Genomic DNA, 21,565 nt, shown 5'->3' with positions numbered 1-21,565 from the left:
AACTTACTTACAAGGGGATTTTAGCTAGGAGTCGGGCTCTGTAGGGGCAGAACTTCGTCGCTGAATCTTTCTAAGAAAGATTTGTGCAGCGCTTCAGCGCTCACCTTACTATACTAAAACTACAGAAAGAGAAGTCGAATCACGAGGGACCGAAATGCTCGGGGGATAAGGAGAGAAAGACTCTTGAATCAAGAGAATGGTGCAAGAAATATGAGAGCCCAAGCCTCTTATTTATAGTAATTGAATTTACAAAAACTATCTCCCAGAATTACTTAATGACCTTATAGTTATATAAACAACTAAACACCCCTTTATAATACTATTTTAAATAGATTTAAAGATATTTGTACCAAACTAATGTCGAAAGAACTCAACATTAGTCTTATAATGACCGCATCGTCGATACCTTTCTAATGATATATACATATGTATATATGTGTGTACGTATATATGATTTATACTTTATTTTAATACGTAAATATGCTATTATAATTTGTAACTCGTTCATACGAACTCCGTTTTTGACGTTCTTTATATCCATGCGTAGGTGGAGACGCACTCTACAACTTTCATTTAGACTCCTTCGGCTAATTTTGAATTTATTTTTAAAGTTATATTTTTAACAGGCCGAGACATGATTAGTCCGTTATAATCTCATAACTTCTTCATCCGATGTCCATTTTCGTCTGTCTTTTTATTGTTACGCTACTAATAATGAGATCTTCAATTCTCGTTTAGGTTGTGTCGGCTAAAAATCGCTCGATCTAATATTCGAATTTCGGACTGTACACTGCTAATCCGAAACTTTGAAAAATCGTAACTTCTTCGTACGAAGTCAGATTTGGGCGTTCTTTTTATCGAAGTTCTTAGTTTAACATATTCTACGACTTTCGTTTAGAGCGCTAAATCTAAATCTCGCTCTATCATAAATTTACTATTTACGCTTCCCGGCGTCGTGCCGGTTCCGACGCGAAACTTCGACGGGTCATAACTTCTTCGTTATAACTCGGATTTCGGCGTTCTTTATATGTACGGAAACCCTGTGACATATTCTACAACTTGGTTAAGATTATTTATTCTAAATAATCTTTTTGTCGAAAAGTCGTTTTCGACCCCTATTGCCTCTAAATTGACTAGCCCGGATCTGCGGGCGTTACATAGTGTGCTTATATTGTGGTATGCATAGGTACTTTTCTTGTGAGTTATGTACCTGGTTTGGTGTTATTTGACTCCGGTGCGAGTCGATCTTTTGTGTCATTAGCATTTAGTCAACACATCAGTATCCGACGAGAGGCGTTGAGCCGACCTCTACGAGTTTCTATAAGTGACAAGCATGCAGTGTGTGCTACTGATGTGATTCGAGGATGTGTACTAGAGATTTTCGATGTTGAGTTCCCGATAGACCTGGTACCGATTGCGATGGGGGATGTCTGTGTCATCGTGGGCATGGACTGGTTGAGCCGATTCGGAGCTGTTATCGACTGCGAGCGTTAGTTGGTGACCATACGAGACCCTAGTGGGGGAGTACTTATGGTGTATGGCGAGGGTACCCGATCTGGGTCAGCATTTTGCTCGGCTAACAGGGAGAGACAGAGTCTGCAACAGGGCTGTAGAGGGTTTGTAGCCTATGTGATGGATACACGAGTTGCCACAGTAAGGCCGAGTTCTGTCGATGAGGTTCCAATAGTGCGTGAGTTCCTGGATGTTTTCCCCAAGGAATTTCCGGATGTGCCTCCGGAGAGGCATGTGGAGTTCCATATTGATTTGGTTCCAGGAGCGGCGCCTATTGCCAAGGCACCCTATCGCCTTGTGCTACCAGAGATGCATGAATTTTTCTCGCAGCTTCAAGAGCTGTTGGGGAAAGGATTCATCCGACCGAGTAGCTTGTCGTGGGGAGCGCCGATCCTTTTTTTCAAGAAAAAGGATGGTTCGCACCGGATGTGCATCAATTATCGGGAGTTGAACAAGTTGACGGTCAAGAACCGTTATCTACTACCGAGGATCGACGATCTGTTCGATCAGTTGTAGGGAGCGTCTTGGTTTTCCAAGATAGACTTGAGGTCTGGATATCACCAGATGAGGGTGCGTGATGAGGATATCCAGACAGCGTTCAGGACTTGTTATGGGCATTACGAGTTCGTGGTGATGCCTTTTGGGCGCACCAACGCACCAACGACGTTCATGGATCTCATGAACCGAGTATGCAGACCGATGTTGGATCGATCGGTGATTGTGTTCATCGACGACATTCTAGTGTATTCGAGATCTAGAGAGCAACATGAGGAACATCTGAGGGAGATCCTTGGAGTGTTGAGATCGGAGAGGCTTTATGCCAAATTCTCCAAGTGTGATTTTTGGTTATGAAAGGTCCAGTTCTTGGGACATCTCGTAAATCAAAATGGGATATTGGTCGATCCGGCCAAGATTGAGGCTTTCATGAGTTGGGAGGTGCCGAGATCCCCCACCGAGATCAGGAGCTTCCTGGGGTTGGTCGGCTACCATTGGAGATTTATCAGAGATTTCTCCAAGATTGTCGTTCCCCTCACCAGAATGACCCAGAAGGGTGTTGCTTTCATTTGGGGTGTCGAGTAGTAGACCTTGTTTGAGACCCTTCGTAGGAGATTATGCGAAGCCCCGATGTTAGCCCTTTTGGAGGGAATGAAGGATTTCGTGGTGTACTGTGATGCGTCTATATCGGGGTTGGGTGCGGTGTTAGCCCTTCCAGAGGGCACGTGATAGAATATGCATCGAGGCAGCTAAAGCCTCATGAGACGAGGTATCCCACCCACGATTTGGAATTAGGGGCAGTGGTGTTCGCCCTCAAGATATGGCGCCATTATTTGTATGGGGTTCGATGTACCATATACACGGACCACAAGAGTTTGAAGTATCTGATGGATCAGCCCAACCTGAATATGCGCCAAAGGATATGGTTGGATGTGGTAAAGGATTACAACTATGAGATCCTGTACCACCCGGGCAAGGCTAACGTGGTAGCCGATGCTCTGAGCCGCAGGGCAGTGAGTGCTCCGATTCGAGATATATGTATGAGGATGACGATGATGACTCTGGTGTGGGATATCATTCGAGAGGCCCATGCAGAGGCTGTGAGATCGGAGAATCGTAAGAGGTAGCGAGTGATTGGACAGGTATCTAAGTTTGTAACGGATAGCCGAGGGCTTATGACCTTTCGTGGTCGGATTTGGGTGCCGTATACGGGCGGGGCACGTAGCACTCTGATGGAGGAGACGCATAGATCGAGATTTTTGATCTATCCCGGGGACACTAAGATGTATTTGGATCTGAAGAGAGACTAATGGTGGCCCTGTATGAAGAGGGATGTTGCATGGGTAGTAGAGAGGTGCTTGACCTGTCGCCGGGTTAAGGTCGAGCACCAGCGTTCGCATGGCGAATTGCAGCCATTAGAGGTTCCCCAATGGAAGTGGGAACAAATTTCTATGGATTTTATCACCAAATTTCCGAGGACCGCGAGAGGTGTTGATGTAATTTGGATGATTGTAGACCGGCTGACCAAGAACGTTCACTTCCTTGCTATCAGTGAGAGCGCTTTTACGGGGAGGCTGGCAGAGACATATGTGAGAGAGGTGGTATTGTGGCATGGAGTGCCGATCTCGATTGTGTCAGACCGAGATGTACGTTTCACTTCCAGGTTCTAGAAGAAGTTCCATGAGGAGTTGGGTACGAGATTTCACTTCAGTACTGCTTACCACCCACAGACGGATGGCCAGAGTGAGTGAACAATAAAAATGCTCAAGGAAATGCTCCGAGCATGTGTTATGGACTTCAGGGGAAGTTGGGACACATACCTACCTTTGGGTGAGTTTTCTTACAACAACATCCACCATTCGAGTATTGGTATGTCTCCCTTTGAGCTTTTATATAGGAGGAGGTGTCGGACTCCCACCTGTTGGGGAGAGGTTGGGCAGCGAGTGATGGGTAGCACTGAGATACTGATTAAGACGACCGAGTAGATCCAACAGGTCAGACAGAGGTTACTGACAGCCCAGAGCCGCCAGAAGATTTATGCGAATAGGCGGCGATCCAAACTCGAGTTCCAGGTTGGAGATTTCGTACTCCTGAAGGTATGTCCTTGGAAAGGAGTGATCCGGTTCAGGAAGAGGGGCAAACTAGGGCCCCGATACATTGGTCCGTTCAGGGTGACCGCGAGAGTGGGTAAGGTAGCATACCGTTTAGAGCTACCTATGGATTTGAGCCAAATTCATGATACTTTCCACGTATCCCAGTTGAGGAAGTGTATAGCCGATGAGACGACAGTAGTACCACTAGAGGATATTCAGGTGGATGCGAGCCTGAATTACATTAAGAGGCCGATCGCAATCTTGGATCGGAAGATCAAGGTTTTGAAGAACAAGGAGGTGCCTTTGGTTCAGGTCCAGTGGCAGCATCGGAGAGGGTCTGAGCTGACTTGGGAGCTGGAGACGGAGATGCGGGAGCAACATCCAGAGTTGTTTGCAGAGCAAGACTTCGAGGGCGAAGTTTGATTCTAGTGGGGGAGAATTGTAACATCCGGATTTCTAGGTATGATAAAATGAGTATTATTTTCTAAATGATGAGGAGTGACTTGATGAGTTGGCGCCTTAACTCGTCGAGTAGGATTGCGACTTAGTGACGTGGAAAATGAATGGACTCGACGAGTCGACAAGCTGACTCGCCGAGTCAGCGCTGTTGGCAGAAACCCTAATTCTTTCAGGTTTGGGCCTATTTAATGGCACTTATAGCCTCCTTGGCCCTTCCTACCAGTGTCTTCGTCCCATGAGAGAAACCCTAGAGTTATTGTGAGCTAGAGGGGAAAAAGGCTCATTGGAGGTCATTTCTGGTACAAGCTCTTGTTTCCTTGGTGTTTGAATAGATTTCCTTTGGTTGTTGAGTTAGGGCTTGTATCACCATTTGGATGGGGTTTTGGGTGCATCCAAACCCTTTTTCGGGTTATTTTATAGATCTGGACCTTGTGAGGTTCAGAGAACCAGAAAGTAGGTTGCATTGAGTGAGTAACTTTGGAACCTTGAAGCTATGAAGCTTCAATGGAGTCATAATGGTGTATAGAGAAAAATACATCATGCATGAGCCTCAAGTTCAGACTTTTACGTGGTTTTTGGGTGTTAGAAGGTTAGATCTATAAGTTAGAGAAACAGATCTAACCTCAGAAGGCCAAATGAGTATTGCCATGGAGGAAACTCACCGAGTCCATGAGAGAACTCGACGAGTCGGATCGGGTTGACCCGCGATTCATGATCAGTGGTAACCTGTCGAGTGGAAGGTTAACTCGAGAAGTCAATGGAGGGGTAGAATGGTTTTCTACCCATTCTTTAGAGATGAGAACATGAGGAGAGTATTGATTAGCGATATTATCATTTTGATAGGCGAAGGCTAGGTCGGGGATATCGAGCACGAGAGTTTACTAGACATCATACAAGGTGAGTCTTCTCACTATACATTACCTAGAGTGGTATCCATGTGCAGACCGGAGGGTCTTATGTGTTATGTGTTTACTTGAGATTATGTGTATTGTGATTTATGTATGCTATATGATATTTAGACCGGATCGTAGGGTCCAACGATTTAGACCGGACCAGAGGGTCCAACGATTTAGACCGGACCGGAGGGTCCAACGAACTACGGGACTGGAGGGTCGCGCTGAGACACATTGACCAGAGGGTCTTATCGAGTTATAGCCTCGAGTGGCTTATGTGTTGTATGTGGTGTGTTGGGGAACTCGCTAAGCAATTATGCTTACCGTTTTATGTGATATGCGTTGCAGGTACTAGCGAGGATCGCGGGAAGGCGCCGACATGATTTGTACACACTGGCAGAGGATTATGTTTTTGAGATTTTGGGATATGGTTATTGTGATGATATTTGATACACATGAGATTTTGAGATTATTAGATGAGTTTATTGTGTTTGAAAAATAAAAAAAAAATTGTTTTAAAAATTTACGTTGTTACAACTATCTAAGCTATTTGGGGTATAAAGTTCCTACCTTGACACCTCTTCTTCTAGATTCAAGTTTGATGTCATTTTGGGTAGTTTTGGTATCCTTCCATGAATGCTATTAGAGTTTGAGGGACTCCAAAGTTTGTTATGTATCTCTAATGGTCCATATGTTGAATGAGAAAAAAACCTTAGTTTGGATGATTTTTGGTGCCATGTATAAGTTATGGCCACATTAAGGACTTAATGGAGTCAGGGTTGTAGATTTAGCCTTAGAATGGAGTCCTAATAGTAAAATTTGAAACTTTATCCATTAAGTCATTAAGAAGTAGTAGATATGAAGTTTTGTTCTTAGATCTGTAAGGATTAAGCACATAATGAAGAATTTGGAATTTTGCCAAATCTCACGACGTGGCCAAGGGCTTGCACGGCACGCCTCTTCGGCAGTTAACTGAAAAGCCCGACTCCTCACCACATGATCATCTGCCTTGCCCTGGCGGCCATCCGTGATCCGTAGGGTAACAAGGGACGGTGCTACCACTGGTCCTCCTGATGCTAAACTTGGGCACTCGGCCTTCTTGTGGCCCATCTGATTGCATTGAAAGCAAATTAGGTTTGATGTATGTGTAGTGGTGATAGAAGCAAAACACTCCTTGCTAAAGTGCTCTGACTTGCCGCACTTGTAGCAGCCCGAACCACCAGCCCTGCAAACTCCGTTATGCGACTTGCTTGAACTTAAATAGGATTAGTGATTTAGAAACACATCAAGTAGGAAAAAAACCTATTTGAACTTAAAAGAAGAATTTTTGTCAAGTAGGGAAGTATTTTCGTGTGGAATTACTCATAATTACTCTCACTGAGACCGAGCTTGAACATAAATGGCATCTTCGTATCAGGCTTGAATCAAACCGACTGCTGTTAAGAAAAATTACCACATAGTGGATTGTATATTGAATAGAAATGCTACATTATGGAATTTCCAAATCAAAATTTATTGTGGCCAATACAAAATTTTGTGGTGAAATTTAGGTAATGAGTGACGATCGATTTTTATCTCGTTGATCCTCAAAGAGCGTACTTGAGAACACAAAGAGTTTTCTATATCCATGGCATTAGGGTTTCTGAAACTTCAAGACCTAAAAAGCCACTTTAAGCAACCAATTTCCATAACCAAGAAGAGAAAAAAGAATAAATACATGAATAATGAAATTCAAGTAAATATGAAAAAGCCTACTATGAACTATTTTCAAAAAGCAACGTTGGTAATTTTCAAGGACTAGGAGATGTGTGGGTAAATGGTGGTGGTTGGCTTTAGGATTAGTGATCTAAGAGATAATGGTGACATAAGTGAAGCTGTGATGATTGAAGGCGAAACTATGGAATTTGGAGGTGAAATGAGAGTATTGCCACGAAATTGGTTCAGATCTTGCTAATCAATAACAAAAATCTGGGTGATTGCTGACTTTTAGGAACGGTGAATCTGGGTGATTGCTGATTTCTAGGAACGGTGATGCTTGCTAATTTTGTGGGATACCATATGTCATAACGAAGGACTGAAAATAAGCTAATTTGACTTTCCTAATTTAATTTTAAGGGCAAAATCGGTACTTCACTTTGTAAATTTAGAGGCTAAGATGGGTTGAAAAAAATACTACGTGACATAAAAGTACTTTTTTTATTATAATAGATGATTGATGTGAATTGTTTTTGTTCTTCTTTAGAGTTTAATACAAAAACATTTGATTTTTTTGTTTTTTGTTTTTTTGTTGTTAAATGCAAGACGTTCCTTGTTTCTATCCAGAGTTTAAAGGCAGAAAATTGGTTTGATCTTGCTAATCAACAACAAAAATATAGGTGATTGCTGATTATTAGGAACATTGAATGCTCGTTAATTTTTTGGATACCATCTATCATAACGGAAAACTGAAAATAAGCTAATTTGACTTTTCTAATTTAATTTGAAAGGCAAACTTGATACTACACTCTGTAAATTTAGAGGCTATGATGGCTGAAAAAATACCACATGACATAAAAGTACTCTTTTATTATAATAGAGGATTGATGTGAGTTGTTTTTATTGTTCTTTAGAGTTAAATATAAAAACATTTGTTTTTTTGTTTTTATTATTTATTTTTTGTTGAATGTAAGACTTTTCTTGTTTCTATTTAGATTTTAAAGGCATAAGATATAGTTATTATAACGTCATATTTTGTTTTGTAGATATAGAAGTTCTTTTTGGTCCTTTTTAGGTTAAATGAAAGAAAACAACACATTTTCATTCATTATTTATTATTATTATTATTATTATTATTATTATTATTATTATTATTATTATTATACAACACTTCTTTTTCTTATTATTGTAACATTATATTTCGAAAAATCTACCATGGTTATTGACATTATACTTTGAACCCACATTTTTGAACTTAATTCTGAATCAATATTACGACGAGCATCTTTTCATCTTACTTTGTTTAAATATAGACTTGAATTCAACAAAATTGAGTTCTTGAATCTCGTAATCTTGAACATGAAAACGACGAGCTAGTTCTTCCTTTTTCGAACATATATTTATGATCTTTATTGGGTTTGAACACAATCTGCGAAACTTCTTTTGGGTTTAAACAAAGTGAGAAGATGTCGTACGAACATAGATTGAGGCTGGGGAATAGATATTTATTAGCAAGGGGCTTCAGGAAGGTAAGCATCACAGTTCACAAAGAAAGAGAGTAGGGGGGGGGGGGGGGAGTGGAGGGTTGAGGGACAAATGGTTTCTCTAACGAAGGCAACATACTTTCAGTTGGTAGAAGGGGCTGATGGTAGAGAGATACGATGATGTGAAATTTAAACAAAAGAGATAGATTGTACTTCATAAGAGTTGGAATATGGGCAATCCCATTTTAATAAATAATAAGATAAAAAAATTAATGATAAAAGAAGTTAAAAACAATAAATAAAGCATAATATTAAGGTTGTCAAGATTAATATCTTACATATGATTGTTTTTCGCTTTACAAAATCGTGATCGTAAGATTCAGTTAACAATAAATTGTTTAAAACATAAAAAATACATATTTAATACATCATTTAGTGATAAACAATTCAAAATTGGTATTCTACGTAGTTACTCCATTAAAAAATATTAGAATTTTTTTTTTAAATAGTCACGATCCTACGATCTTACTGAAAAATGATCCTAATAAGATCGAGATCGATTTATTTAGTTAAGATTATAGGATCGTACGATCCTACAATCAAAATTACGAATTTGACAACCATACATAATATGCACTATGAAAATTGAAACACTAAATATAATATTGATAAATAATATAATACTATATTTGGTATTATACTATTCACCAACAATATATATATTGTTAAGTTTAAGCTGGGCTAAATGATAGATTTTAATGTAATAAAATATTTAGTATAAATTTTAATGTTGGATTGAAGATTTCCTAAACCTAACCCAAAAACTATTTGAAGAATTAATGGAGTTAAAATAAAAGACACAAAAACTATTTAAAGAATTAATAGAGTTAAAATAGAATAGAGAGATACAAAATAAGATTTGGAGACAACAGGTGCAAAGTACAAACTACCAAACTACATAGACCATTCGTGTAATTCTATCTTCATATTTAGGCTAACGGGTATGGTGACACTCAACCTACTCAAAAAGTGATGCCACCTCAACGTCATGTCAGCTCCACTACAAACCCATTACCATTCAACAACAATTTTTTTTTGACATTATTAGATTAAATTAAAAACATAATTTAAATACAAACACACATTAAATTAAAAACACATTACATTAATTTAAAACACACAAATTTAAATCATAAAATACTTAAAAAACATAAAAAAATAAAATCATAAATTACTTATTTATCCTAATTACTTAAAAAAACATTAAACATATTAACTACAACATAAATATTAGAACCTAATTGTCATATTTTTTGAGGAGTTGTTGGATTTTTAGAAATGTCGTTAGATTTTCTAGGTTGAGATCCGATTGGGGCTTTGTGTTTATGATTTGGATCAGTAAGAGCGCTTTTTCAGTGACGAGCTTCCTCCGTTGATTGATACTTTTTTCTAGAAAACTTGGAGTTTTATCTATGGATTCCACAAGCCTGTCGTCGCTAGTTGCGGTTGCTTTTCCACATGAAGATGCTACCCGTTTTGCTTCCCTTCCCGGTGGTCGATGAAGCTGGACTTCCGGTGGACCCTCTACCTCGACAACATCAAATTCATCATTGAGGTCTAGACCAAAACTCACGTTCGAATCGGAAGTTCTTAGTATTTTGTTGGAGCCGGTGGTCGAGTCCGAATGCGATGTCTCCAGATTAAGGACCCATTTTGGACCCTTATGACAAACTTCCCATGCTTTTGGCGACCGAATGGTTTACTGTTGTTGGTAACTTTGAATTAGTAGCACGCGGTTGATAAAATGTTGAAGTCGTTGCAACCACTTTTTTGCATATTTTTTAGATTATCAAATATGCCACTAAACTTTGTGCAAACCGCTCGTAGATCACGTCATTTCCCGTTGACAACGTCGTACGACCGATCTGTTTGTTTTCCTAGTAGCGCGTGAAAGTGATCTAAAACACAATTTCAAAAACTTTCTCCAGATTGTGCGTTGCTTCTATCCGAGTCACACAATATGATAATCCAAGCTTTCGCTAAAACTTCCTCCTCTTTTTCGTTCCAAGCCACTGCTTTTCCCCCTTTTTCTTTTGGTTGCCTTCTTTAAGATGGTTGTGGTGTTTATGAGACCCATTCGTCGTCGTTGTTGAGGTTTATAGTTTGAGATTGAGATAATGAGACTTAAGATGATTGTGCTTGGAATTATTGTGGTTGAAATTGTTGAGAATGTTGTTGTTGAAAACCTTGAAATTGGGGTTGAATGAATTGTTGTTGTGATCATTGTTGTTGGTAGAATTGTGGGTTGTATGCAAGGTTAGTGAATAAAGGCTGTTGTTGGATCGAAGAATTTAACAATTGCATGTAAGTTTGACAAATCATTTAAAGTGTTTGAGGTGTTTGGAGTGAGTGATGTATTTTGATGTGGGTCCATTTTTGAGTAGAGATAAAAAAAAAGTAGAAGAAAGTTTGTGTTTTAGAAGTGTAAAATATAGGTAAAATGTGTAGTATATATAAGTAAAAGATGTAAATAGATGTTATTTAAATTTAAAAGTTTAATAATTAAAAAAATAGATTGAACGGTCAGATATACGACCGTTACTTTCTATACCCTCATTTGATTGACTTTTTTCATCCGTGAAGGGTACTATGCCACAAACCACCTACGCGCATCTAGGGCGGTGCGGTGTTTGCGCGTAGGTTGGTATGCCAACTCAGCTTCTATGTGTGCTTTCCATACCAGGCCTTACCAATTTCTCCTTATCTTTCACAAAGTGGTCTCTGTATTTTACAAAATTTTAGAAATGGTCCCTACTATTCACAAAATAATATAAATGATCCCTGTATTTCACAAAGTTTACAATACATAAGTAGTTCCTGCATATTAACAAAGTTAGTCAAATAATCCATGTGTTTCCTAAAGTTATATAAAGGGTCCTTGACTAATATCAAAATAACATATTGATCTTTATATTTCACAAAATTACAAAAACTTTTCCTGGCAAATAACGAATTTACTCTATTTTTCAAGTTGATATTTCCAAAACATTTTATATGGTTGGAGTTAAAAGAATATTTACGTAAAATTCGCTTCACTTTCTTTCAAAAGTACCGTACAGGAGTTCTTGAAACCGTCATTTGTGAAGCTATCCAGGAAGCATGGCAACCACACCCAATCCCACACTCATATATTCTCCAAAATCCTCGATTCAGTTCACGAAGATTCAATTTTACATTCACTCCAAACCCTTCAGATCGTCGTCATCCTCGAGGTCTGGTTCATTCGCCGTCAAATGTAGTAACCCCGTTACTGATAATGGTAGCGCCGACCAGAACAACAATGGCGGGGGATTGAAGAATTTGCTGTCGGGTATAGTCGACGACCGGGTAAACCAATTGCTGAACAGCGAGGAAAATAGAACTTTGTTAGATGGATTGGATAAAGCTACACAGCGAGTTGAATTGGCCAAGCAAGAACTTGCTCAGATCGAAAAGCAGGAAATAGAAAATCAGAAGATAAAAGAATACATCAATCAACTCGAATCCAGAGCTTCCGAGGTTAATTTCTTTGTTTCTCCAATTTATATATTTAGAATATTTGTTCCTAGTTCTTATTACAGATGTATGTTTCGTACATTGAATTCAGATTGAGGAATGCCAGAAGGAGTTATCAGAAGCAAGAGCACTGGTTGAAGAAGCAGAACGCTCACTTGAAGGTGAAGTCGGAGATAAAAATCCTATGATGACAGAAACAGAAAGAGAAGCGATGTACAAAAACAAAGAGAGATTTGAATCTGTAAAAGCTGCTTCTATCTCCGCCATAGTCGGCACCTTGGCAGGCTTGCCTATTTCCTTATCTCAGGCGACCGACGCATCACAGTTAATCCTTCCGTCAGTTATTACTCTCATCAGCTGTGCGTTATTTGGTGTTACTTTCCGCTATGCTGTTCGTCGTGACCTAGACAATTTTCAGCTCAAATCTGGAACGTCTGCAGCTTTTGGCTTTGTCAAAGGTATTTCAGAAAGCTACGCCATTAACAAGATCTCGATGATGATTAAAACCTAACGGATTCATGTTTTCCTTTGAAATTTTAACGCAGGTCTTGCTACACTAGCAGGAGGACCACCAATGGAGTTGGAAGCTGGTAGCATATTGTCGCATACTTTCAGTGGTGCTGTTTTTGTATCAGAAAATCTTCTAATCTTTCTGTTTGCTGGCGTTGGTTTGGATTTCTGCATTAAATTGGGGATTTTAAGTCCATTTCCAATTGAACCTTCAGTCCCTACCATAAAAACGGATTAAAGCATCAATTGTACGAGAAAACTTATTATAAATACAACTTTTGTGATGAAATCATTCTTCTAATTCTTGCTAACATGGAGATATTCCATGGAGTTTGATGGGATTCCTAGTCCAGCAGAAGGAATCTCATTGACCCACACAACCAATCAAATTACAGCATTAATATCTCCTTAATAATAGGATTATAACTTGGGATCATATGAATGCTTGTTGATTTCTTTCAAGACAATGAGTGTAAAATAAGGCGAAGTCAATGACTGTGTTTGCACCTTGTAAGTTAGTGAGAATAATAGTACACAGCATGCCATCTCACAAATTATTTAGTTTTAGTGGTAGATCAACATGACGACAGTATTCATATGCAGCTTTACTGATTGGCTATTTGCTCTTTCTCTCTCCCACTCCACACACACATATCAATATTATAAATGCAAGTTTTCTAGGAGAAAAGGCAGGACAGTGAGAAAGCAACATCTGCCAGTTGACTTGCTATTATAACTTCATGCATCCTTCATCCTTTTATGTATTGAAGTAAAGAGAAACTTGAAGGTGAGTAATTCATTGCTACATTGTACAATTTTCTTTTCTTTTTTTGGTGTTTAAACTTTAAATTAACAATGAACACAGACATGAAGGGGACAGGTGAGATTGAAAAAGAAAGAGAGGAGGTGGGACAAGAGAAGAAAGATGATGATTATGATCATCATCTTCAAGCTTCAAAAAGACTGCAACCATGGACAAAACAGATCACAATTCGTGGAGTTATTGCGAGTGTTATTTTGGGATGCATTTACACTGTTATAGCCATGAAACTAAATCTCACAACTGGTTTGATTCCTAATCTTAATGTCTCAGCTGCACTTCTTGCTTTTGTGTACATGAAAACATGGACAAAAGTACTTCAAAAATTAGGGATTCCGTTTGTTCCCTTTACCAGACATGAAAACACAATGATCCAGACATGTTCAGTTGCTTGTTACAGCATTGCCATTGGAGGTTTTTCTAACATTTTTCCACTTCAAATCTTTCAAGTTATCATCTTTATCTATATGTTTTGTGAAATGTTTATTGGTTTTTGACTTTGAATATTAGGTGGATTTGGATCTTTCTTATTTGCTTTGAACAAGAAAACATATGAGCTGGCTGGAGGAGCAAATTCTCCAGGGACTTATAAAGAACTTCATGTTGGTTGGATGACTGGCTACTCTTTCTTGATCTGTTTTGCTGGTCTTTTTGTACTGATTCCACTCCGAAAGGTATGTGGGTCCCACATGGTGTATAAACAAACACCTTTCAGTATAAATTGTGTTGAAATGTTGAACACTGAATACAATCTTTACATTATTGACATTTGCGAATTCTATTTGACAGATCTTGATTATTGATTATAAGTTGATATTTCCAAGTGGGATGGCTACAGCTGTTCTTATCAATGGATTTCATAGTCAGGGAGATGACATGGCAAAGTACTTTTATAACATATTTCATAAACCCTTTTTCCACATTGTATGATCATTAACAAGTGTCTTTTTTATTTATAGGAAGCAAATCAAGGGATTTGCCAAGTACTTTTCAGTCAGTTTCTTGTGGGCAATCTTTCAATGGTTTTTCACTGGAAAAGGAGTATGTGGATTTGCCCACTTCCCTACTTTTGGATTAGAAGCTTATAAGAAAACGTAAGCTTTGTTCCTATTTGGAATCTTTAATTGATTTATAAATAATGTGTTCTTCAGTTCTTTGCTATTTTGTGTAGATTTTACTTCGATTTTAGCATGACATATGTGGGAACCGGAATGATTTGCCCTCATATTGTGAGCTTTTCTTTGCTGTTTGGAGCTGTGATTTCATGGGGTATAATGTGGCCACTTATTGAAAACCAAAAAGGAGAATGGTTTCCTAATAATGTTCCAGAAAGTAGTATGGAAAGCCTGAATGGTTACAAAGTCTTTATCTCAATTGCTCTTCTCCTTGGTGATGGACTCTATAACTTCACCAAGATTCTATATTTCACATATGCAAGTATCTACGGAAGATTGAAAAGGGAAAATCTTGGTTTAGGTAAAAATCTCAAAACCTTAGTTTTAATCAAGTGTTACAAGTCATTAACCCTGACTTATTTCCAAGGGCATTATCGTCTTTTTACAGCTGTAGGTAGCGAGAAGGAAGTTACAGAAACCGAACGATTACAAAACGAAGTGTTCATCAAAGAAGCCATACCAATGTGGTTTGCAGTGATTGGATACACTTCATTCTCCATTATCAATGCATTTGTAATTCCCTTAATATTTCCCGAAGTCAAATGGTACTACATCATCATAGCCTACATAATCGCTCCATCATTAGCCTTCTGTAACGCGTATGGAAACGGATTAACCGATTGGGACATGGCATACAACTACAGCAAAATCGGGCTTTTCATGATGGCGGCGTTGGCCGGAAAACACCACGGAGTGGTGGCGGGATTGGTGGGGTGTGGTGTTACGAAGGCGGTTCTTTTTGTTTCTAGTACGTTGATGCACGACTTGAAAACCGGTCATGTAACATTGACTTCACCTAGAACAATGCTTTTAAGCCAAACGATTGGGACAGCTATAGGGTGTGTTGTGTCGCCTTTAACTCTTTCTTTATTTACTAAAGCATTTGATGTGGGAAACCCTAATGGAGAATACAAAGCACCATTCGCGATAGTTTTTAGAAACATGGCGATTATTGGTGTTCAAGGCTTTTCGGCTTTACCTAAACATTGTTTGGATTTATGCTATGGGTTTTTTGCTTTTTCTTTGGGGGTTAATATTGTGAAAGATTTGTTGCCTAAAAAGATAGGGAAGTGGATGCCATTGCCTATATGTATGGCTGTGCCTTTTTTGGTGGGTGGGTATTTTAGTATTGATATGTGTGTTGGAAGCTTGGTGGTGTTAGTATGGCAGAAGGTGAATGTTAAAAAGGCTGATTTGATGTCTACTTCGGTGGCTTCTGGGTTGATTTGTGGTGAAGGTTTGTGGATTCTTCCAGCTGCGGTTCTTTCTCTGGCTAAAATTAGACCACCTATTTGTATGAAGTTCTTGAGTTCTTGAAAAGGAAGGACACCACTTTATAATCAATTGTAATGGATGCAACGATTAATGTTGAAACTAGGGGTTGTGTTACGAATACTTATGATTAGTAAACAATTAATAAAGTAACATGCTTGATATAAAAGAAAGTTACTAGAGTATTTCATCAAACACCTTAACTGCAATCTAATGTGTTGAAAATAATGAAATAATTCAATCTTATATTTATTTGTATTCTTAAAGGGGTTTTTTTTGTGTTTGAGTATTTGTTGTGGGTTCAGACTGTAAATGCAGGAACAATGCGCGGATCTTCTGATATGGGTCGAATATATTTGGGTTGATCCATATTTGTGTTACTGAGGTATAAAAGAGGAGAGAGAGTGGAGATATTTTAGAGATCATCTTCTTCAGCTTGAAAGAGTTAGGGTATTCTCTAGTTTCTTTGTTCGTGCATCTACTTTTCTCTGTTCTTGTGTATGTTAACAAGTTGTTGTAATCGCTCAATCGTTTGTTGATAGATCAGTGATTCAGATGTTTCTTATCGTATGATCTGTTTAGATTAGGGTTGAGTGTATGATTAAGTGAGAGTAGATTAGGGTTTTGTAGTGAGGTTTCAATTGTAAGTACGTGAAAACCTTCTGTTTCTTTGTCCTAAATTGATATAAGAAATGAAGATGTTGGGAAAAATATCTCGTGTGATTTCAACATGGTATCAGAGCGCTAAGGCTCATGTTCTTTGATCCTGACGCTTCGGTTGTTGTTGATCGTCGTTTGGTGATCTTGGTTCTCGACGATCTAAAAAGGTATACCGATTCTTTAATTTTTTCATTTGAATCTGTTAGATCTAGGGTTTCGTTTTCTATTTACCCTAGTTTGTTTTTTTTAGATCCTGGTACTGCGAGATGTTTGATTGATCTTGCAGATTGGCGTTTTTTCTCATTTACTTGTCGCTACGATTGCAAGTTTGAACAAAAAGGAATACACTCTGGAAGTCATCGATTAATCCCTTTATTTGAAATAATCCTCTTGGGGTCGGATTTCATCATCGATAAACCCTTGTAGGGAACGAATTCGGGGAGTCAATTTTAAAACAACATCGCTACCTATAGCACTGTGAGGGTGTCTTCTTATACTTTCTTCTTTGTTTTCGTGTATATTGTGTTGTTCTTGGTTGCTATTTTTTGACTCTGTGTTTGATTGTCTTGGGCCCCGACATACTGTGGTGACCATCTGGACTTTAAGTCAACACAAGGTCTGTTATTTGTTTTGTTGATTCTCTGTTTGCTATCTGTTTCTGTGTGTTTTTTATATGCTATCTGTTCTGTGTGATTTCTGTGATTTACAATGGCAGGAGACACTCCTGAAGGGAGTGGTACTCCTAAAGATAGTACTACTGCTGATTTTGATGATCCCTTATATGTTCATCCTTCTGATTATGCTGTAGCCTCAATTATAACCATTAAATTGACTGGAAATGAAAATTATCGGTTATGGCGTAGTGCCATGTCTAGAGGTCTGAAGGCTAGAAATAAGTTGGGTTTTGTGGATGGAACTTTAACTCTTGAAAAAACTGATGCCTCTAAATCTTCTAAATGGGAGCGTGTTAATGCTGTTGTATGCAATTGGATATTAGGGTCTATTTCTGAATCCATATATGCTAGTCATGTTTACACTGATAAAGCTAAGGATATTTGGGACGAATTATTTGAAACTTATAATAAGGCTGATGGATCTGTAGTTTTTAATATCCATCAACAAATTAAATCTTTAAAACAAAATGGTTCGTCTCTTTCCGATTATTATAATAAACTTGACTCTTTATGGAAGGAGTTTGATGGTTTAACTAGTTTAACTGAATGTGTATGTGAGGCTGCTACTAAGCTTAATGATCATTCTAAATTTGATGAAACTAATGCAGTTTCTGAGTGGTCTTGATGATTCATATAATCAAGTCAAAAATCATATTCTTTTGATGGATCCATTACCAAATGTTAAATCTGCTTTTTCCATTCTTTCTAGAGAAGAATCTCTTCAAAGGAATGGGTCTTTGAATTCAATTGTCCCTTCAAAATCACAGGTGTCTGTGTTTAATAGTAAAGTTAATGATTTTAAGAGGGGACAAGGTCAAAACAGGATCAGAAATCAAGGATTACAATGTAAACATTGTAATCTTAAAGGTCATATGATAGATAGATATTATAAACTGATTGGTTATCCAAAGGATTTTAAATAGAAAAATGAAAATAATAACCAAAATAAATCTTTTTCTGTAAATTCATCTTCTGTCAGTTCAAATAACAATACAATAGTTTCTTCTGAGTTTGTTCACAATAGTGATGCTCACCATCTCACAAGTGAACAATACTCCAAGTTTCTTCGTCTCATTAATGACAGTTCTACCAATGAGGATGTTTCTGCTGCATCTAATATGGCAGGTACATGTTCATTTACTTGTTGTAATTCCGTTGTCAGTGTAAATAATTCCCAGAGTTGGATTGTTGACTCAGGGGCAAATCAACATATGATAGCCTCTGAGTCACAACTTCAAGACACAGTGGATGTGTCTAGGCTCAATCTTCTTGTTAAACATCCAAATGGATCTTCTGCTCCTATTAATAAAATATGGAACATTCAATTGTCTTCTCATCTTACTTTATTTGATGTATTTGCTGTTCCAGACTTTAATGTTAATCTCTTGTCTGTACACAAGCTTTGTAAGGATAGTGGTTGTGAAGTTGTATTTTCTGAATATAATTGTAAAATTCAGGATTCACTGTCAAAGGAGATGGTGGAGAATGGTAAGGAATCTGGGGGTCTTTATTACCTTGATCATGTTCCCTTAGGTAATTCTGCTAGTTTAACTATTCCTAAGTGTTGTGTTTCAAAATTTACCTGGCACAGTAGACTTGGTCATCCTACTAACCAGGCTTTAAGTGCTCTAAAGGATAAACTGAATTTTGGAAATGAATCCTTACCTCCTTGTGATGCTTGTCATAAAGCAAAACAGACTAGATAATTTTTTATTTTCTCATAGTCAGCATCATTCAACTCAATTAGGTGAATTGGTTCATCTAGATGTTTGGGGTCCCTATAGATTGGCTTCTGTTGAGGGTTATAAGTATTTTTTGACTATTATGGATGATTTTTCTAGGGTAACTTGAGTTTTTCTTTTAAAATCTAAAAGTGAAGTTTTTGATTGTTTTAAGGTTTTTGTGAATATTCTATTAAATCAATTTGGTGTTAATATCAAGACCATAAGGTCTGATAATGGAACATAGTTTATAAATAATCAAATGAAGTTTTATTGTATAGAACATGGAGTCATTCATCAGACCTCTTATGCTTACACTCCACAACAAAATGGAGTTGTGGAAAGAAAGCACATACATATTCTTAATGTGGCACGATCTCTTATGTTTCAGTCAGGAGTTCCTGTTAAGTATTGGGGAGATGCAGTTTTAACTTTGGTTTTTTTGATAAATATAATGCCTACTTCTGTTTTGAATGGCTTATCTCCTTATGAACTTGTTTTTAAAAGAACTCCTAGTTTTGATCATTTAAGAGTTTTTGGCTGTCTTTGTTTCGCTGCTAAACAAAATGTATCTGATAAATTTTCTGAGCGTGCTGAAAAATGTGTTTTGTTAGGATATTCATCTGATAAGAAAGCTTATAAACTTCTTAGTCTGGATACTAACACTTCTTTTGTATCCAGGGATGTGAAGTTTTATGAGTCTGTGTTTCCTTACAAATTGAGGTCAACTATTGTTGACAAAATTGTTAATATTTTTGGCCCTAGTGATCCCTTTTCCTATGATGACTTTGATAAAAATGAATACTTAAATGATTCTATAAATTTAGATGAACTGAGAGTGGAGTCACAGGAGGATGGTATTAATGCAGCTACTAACTTGGATTACAGTGACTTAGTTGAGTCAGTCAACCGTAGTGGCGAGGCAGATGTGCCTCCTTCTGCTGGTTCTATTCCTTTATCTTCTGATATGTCTGAGGAAAATAGCCATACTTCTTCAACTCCTTCAGTAGAGTTGTCTATAGGTGCATCTAGGTCTAGACGTGAATCACATATGCCAATTAAGTTTGCTGATTATGTTATAGAAGGAAAATATAAATATGGCATAGAAAGATCTGTTAACTATTCTCTACTTGATACTGATGCTAAATGTTTTGTTTCAAATCTAAATAAGACTGTTGAGCCTAAAAATTACAATGAAGCCTTATATGATCCTAATTGGGTAAAGGCCATGAATGAAGAGATGGAAGCTCTTCATCGTAATCACACTTGGGAAATAACAAATTTACCTAAAAATAGGAAACCAATTGGTTGCAAGTGGGTTTTCAAAATTAAATATAAGTCAAATGGTGAAGTAGAAAGATATAAAACCCGGTTAGTGGCTAAGGGGTATAATCAAAGAGAAGGGATTGATTTTGAAGAAACTTTTTCTCCTGTTGCAAAAATTGTGACTATTCGTATTGTTATTTCATTATTTGTGCATAATTCTTGGCCTTTATATCAGTTAGATATAAATAATGCTTTTCTTTATGGTGATCTATCTGAGGATGTTTATATGTCTCTTCCCCCTGGATATTATTCTGTAAATGATTCTAGGGTTTGTAAGCTTACAAAATCATTATATGGTTTAAAGCAAGCTCCTAGAAAATGGAATGAAAAACTGTGTGCTTCTTTGTTTATGTTTGGCTTTCAACAAAGTATAAGTGATTATTCACTTTTTATTAGAAGGTTTGAAAATTCAATAACTGTGTTACTTGTATATGTTGATGATATTATATTAACTGGTAATTGTGAAACTGAAAAAGGTTAAAGAATTTATGAAAACTCAATTTTTGATTAAAGATCTTGGAGCTCTTAAGTATTTTTTAGGTATTGAATTAGTTAAAATTGATAATGGTTTATGTTTAAATCAAAGAAAGTATTGCTTAGAACTTTTGCATGAGTATGGTTTGCTTGGTTGTAAACCAGTTAGCACTCCTTTAGAAACAAATTTTATGATAAATGCAGAAAATGAAGATAAAAACAATGAGCTATTGGAAAATAAAACTGAATTTCAAAAACTTATTGGGAAACTTATATATCTTACTGTTACTAGGCCAGATATTGCTTATGGGGTTCAAGTGCTAAGTCAATTTATGCACAAACCTAGAAAATCTCATTTAAAAGTTGCTTTAAGGTTGTTAAGATATTTAAAAGGAAGTCCTGGAAAAGGAGTTGCAATAACTAAATCTGATAATTTTGTATTGAGTGGATTTGTTGATGCAGACTGGGCCAAATGCTTAACTACAAGAAAATCTGTAACAGGTTACTTGGTGTATTTTAATAACTGTTTGATTTCATGGAAGAGTAAGAAACAATCTACTGTTTCTAGATCTTCTACTGAAGCTGAATATAGAGCTCTTGGGTCTATTACTTGTGAAATAATTTGGGTTTTGAAAATCTTTTTTGAATTAGGAGTTAAGAATTTTATTCCAATTTCTGTATTTTGTGATAATGACTCAACAATTAAGTTAGCTCTTAATCCAGTGTTTCATGAAAGAACTAAACATT

General features: G+C 37.4%; 2 protein-coding genes across 3 annotated transcripts; both read left to right on the top strand.

Moving 5' to 3' along the window:
- The first annotated feature begins 11,711 nt into the window (after positions 1–11,711).
- On the top strand, positions 11,712–12,985 carry LOC111880879 (uncharacterized). The gene is made up of 3 exons (XM_023877291.3): positions 11,712–12,189; positions 12,278–12,644; positions 12,732–12,985. Exons 1-3 carry the CDS (start codon positions 11,791–11,793, stop codon positions 12,932–12,934), a joined length of 969 nt encoding a protein of 322 aa, XP_023733059.1. The 5' UTR covers positions 11,712–11,790; the 3' UTR covers positions 12,935–12,985.
- Positions 12,986–13,139: 154 nt separating this feature from the next.
- LOC111880878 (metal-nicotianamine transporter YSL3-like) lies at positions 13,140–16,172 on the top strand. Of its 2 annotated transcripts, XM_023877290.3 has the most exons (7): positions 13,140–13,483; positions 13,562–13,930; positions 14,027–14,190; positions 14,306–14,400; positions 14,476–14,610; positions 14,688–14,992; positions 15,080–16,172. In XM_023877290.3, exons 2-7 carry the CDS (start codon positions 13,564–13,566, stop codon positions 16,006–16,008), a joined length of 1,995 nt encoding a protein of 664 aa, XP_023733058.1. In that variant the 5' UTR covers positions 13,140–13,483; positions 13,562–13,563; the 3' UTR covers positions 16,009–16,172. The 2 variants fall into 2 exon arrangements, with proteins under 2 accessions (XP_023733058.1, XP_023733057.1); XM_023877289.2 differs by lacking the exon at positions 13,140–13,483 and having other exon boundaries at positions 13,552–13,930.
- Positions 16,173–21,565: the final 5,393 nt, after the last annotated feature.

The sequence above is a fragment of the Lactuca sativa genome, chromosome 6, assembly GCF_002870075.4.
Source record: "Lactuca sativa cultivar Salinas chromosome 6, Lsat_Salinas_v11, whole genome shotgun sequence".
Classification (NCBI taxonomy): Eukaryota; Viridiplantae; Streptophyta; class Magnoliopsida; order Asterales; family Asteraceae; genus Lactuca; species Lactuca sativa.
The sequence above is the reverse complement of the archived record's forward strand: the minus strand, read 5'-3'. Positions and strand labels throughout refer to the sequence as shown.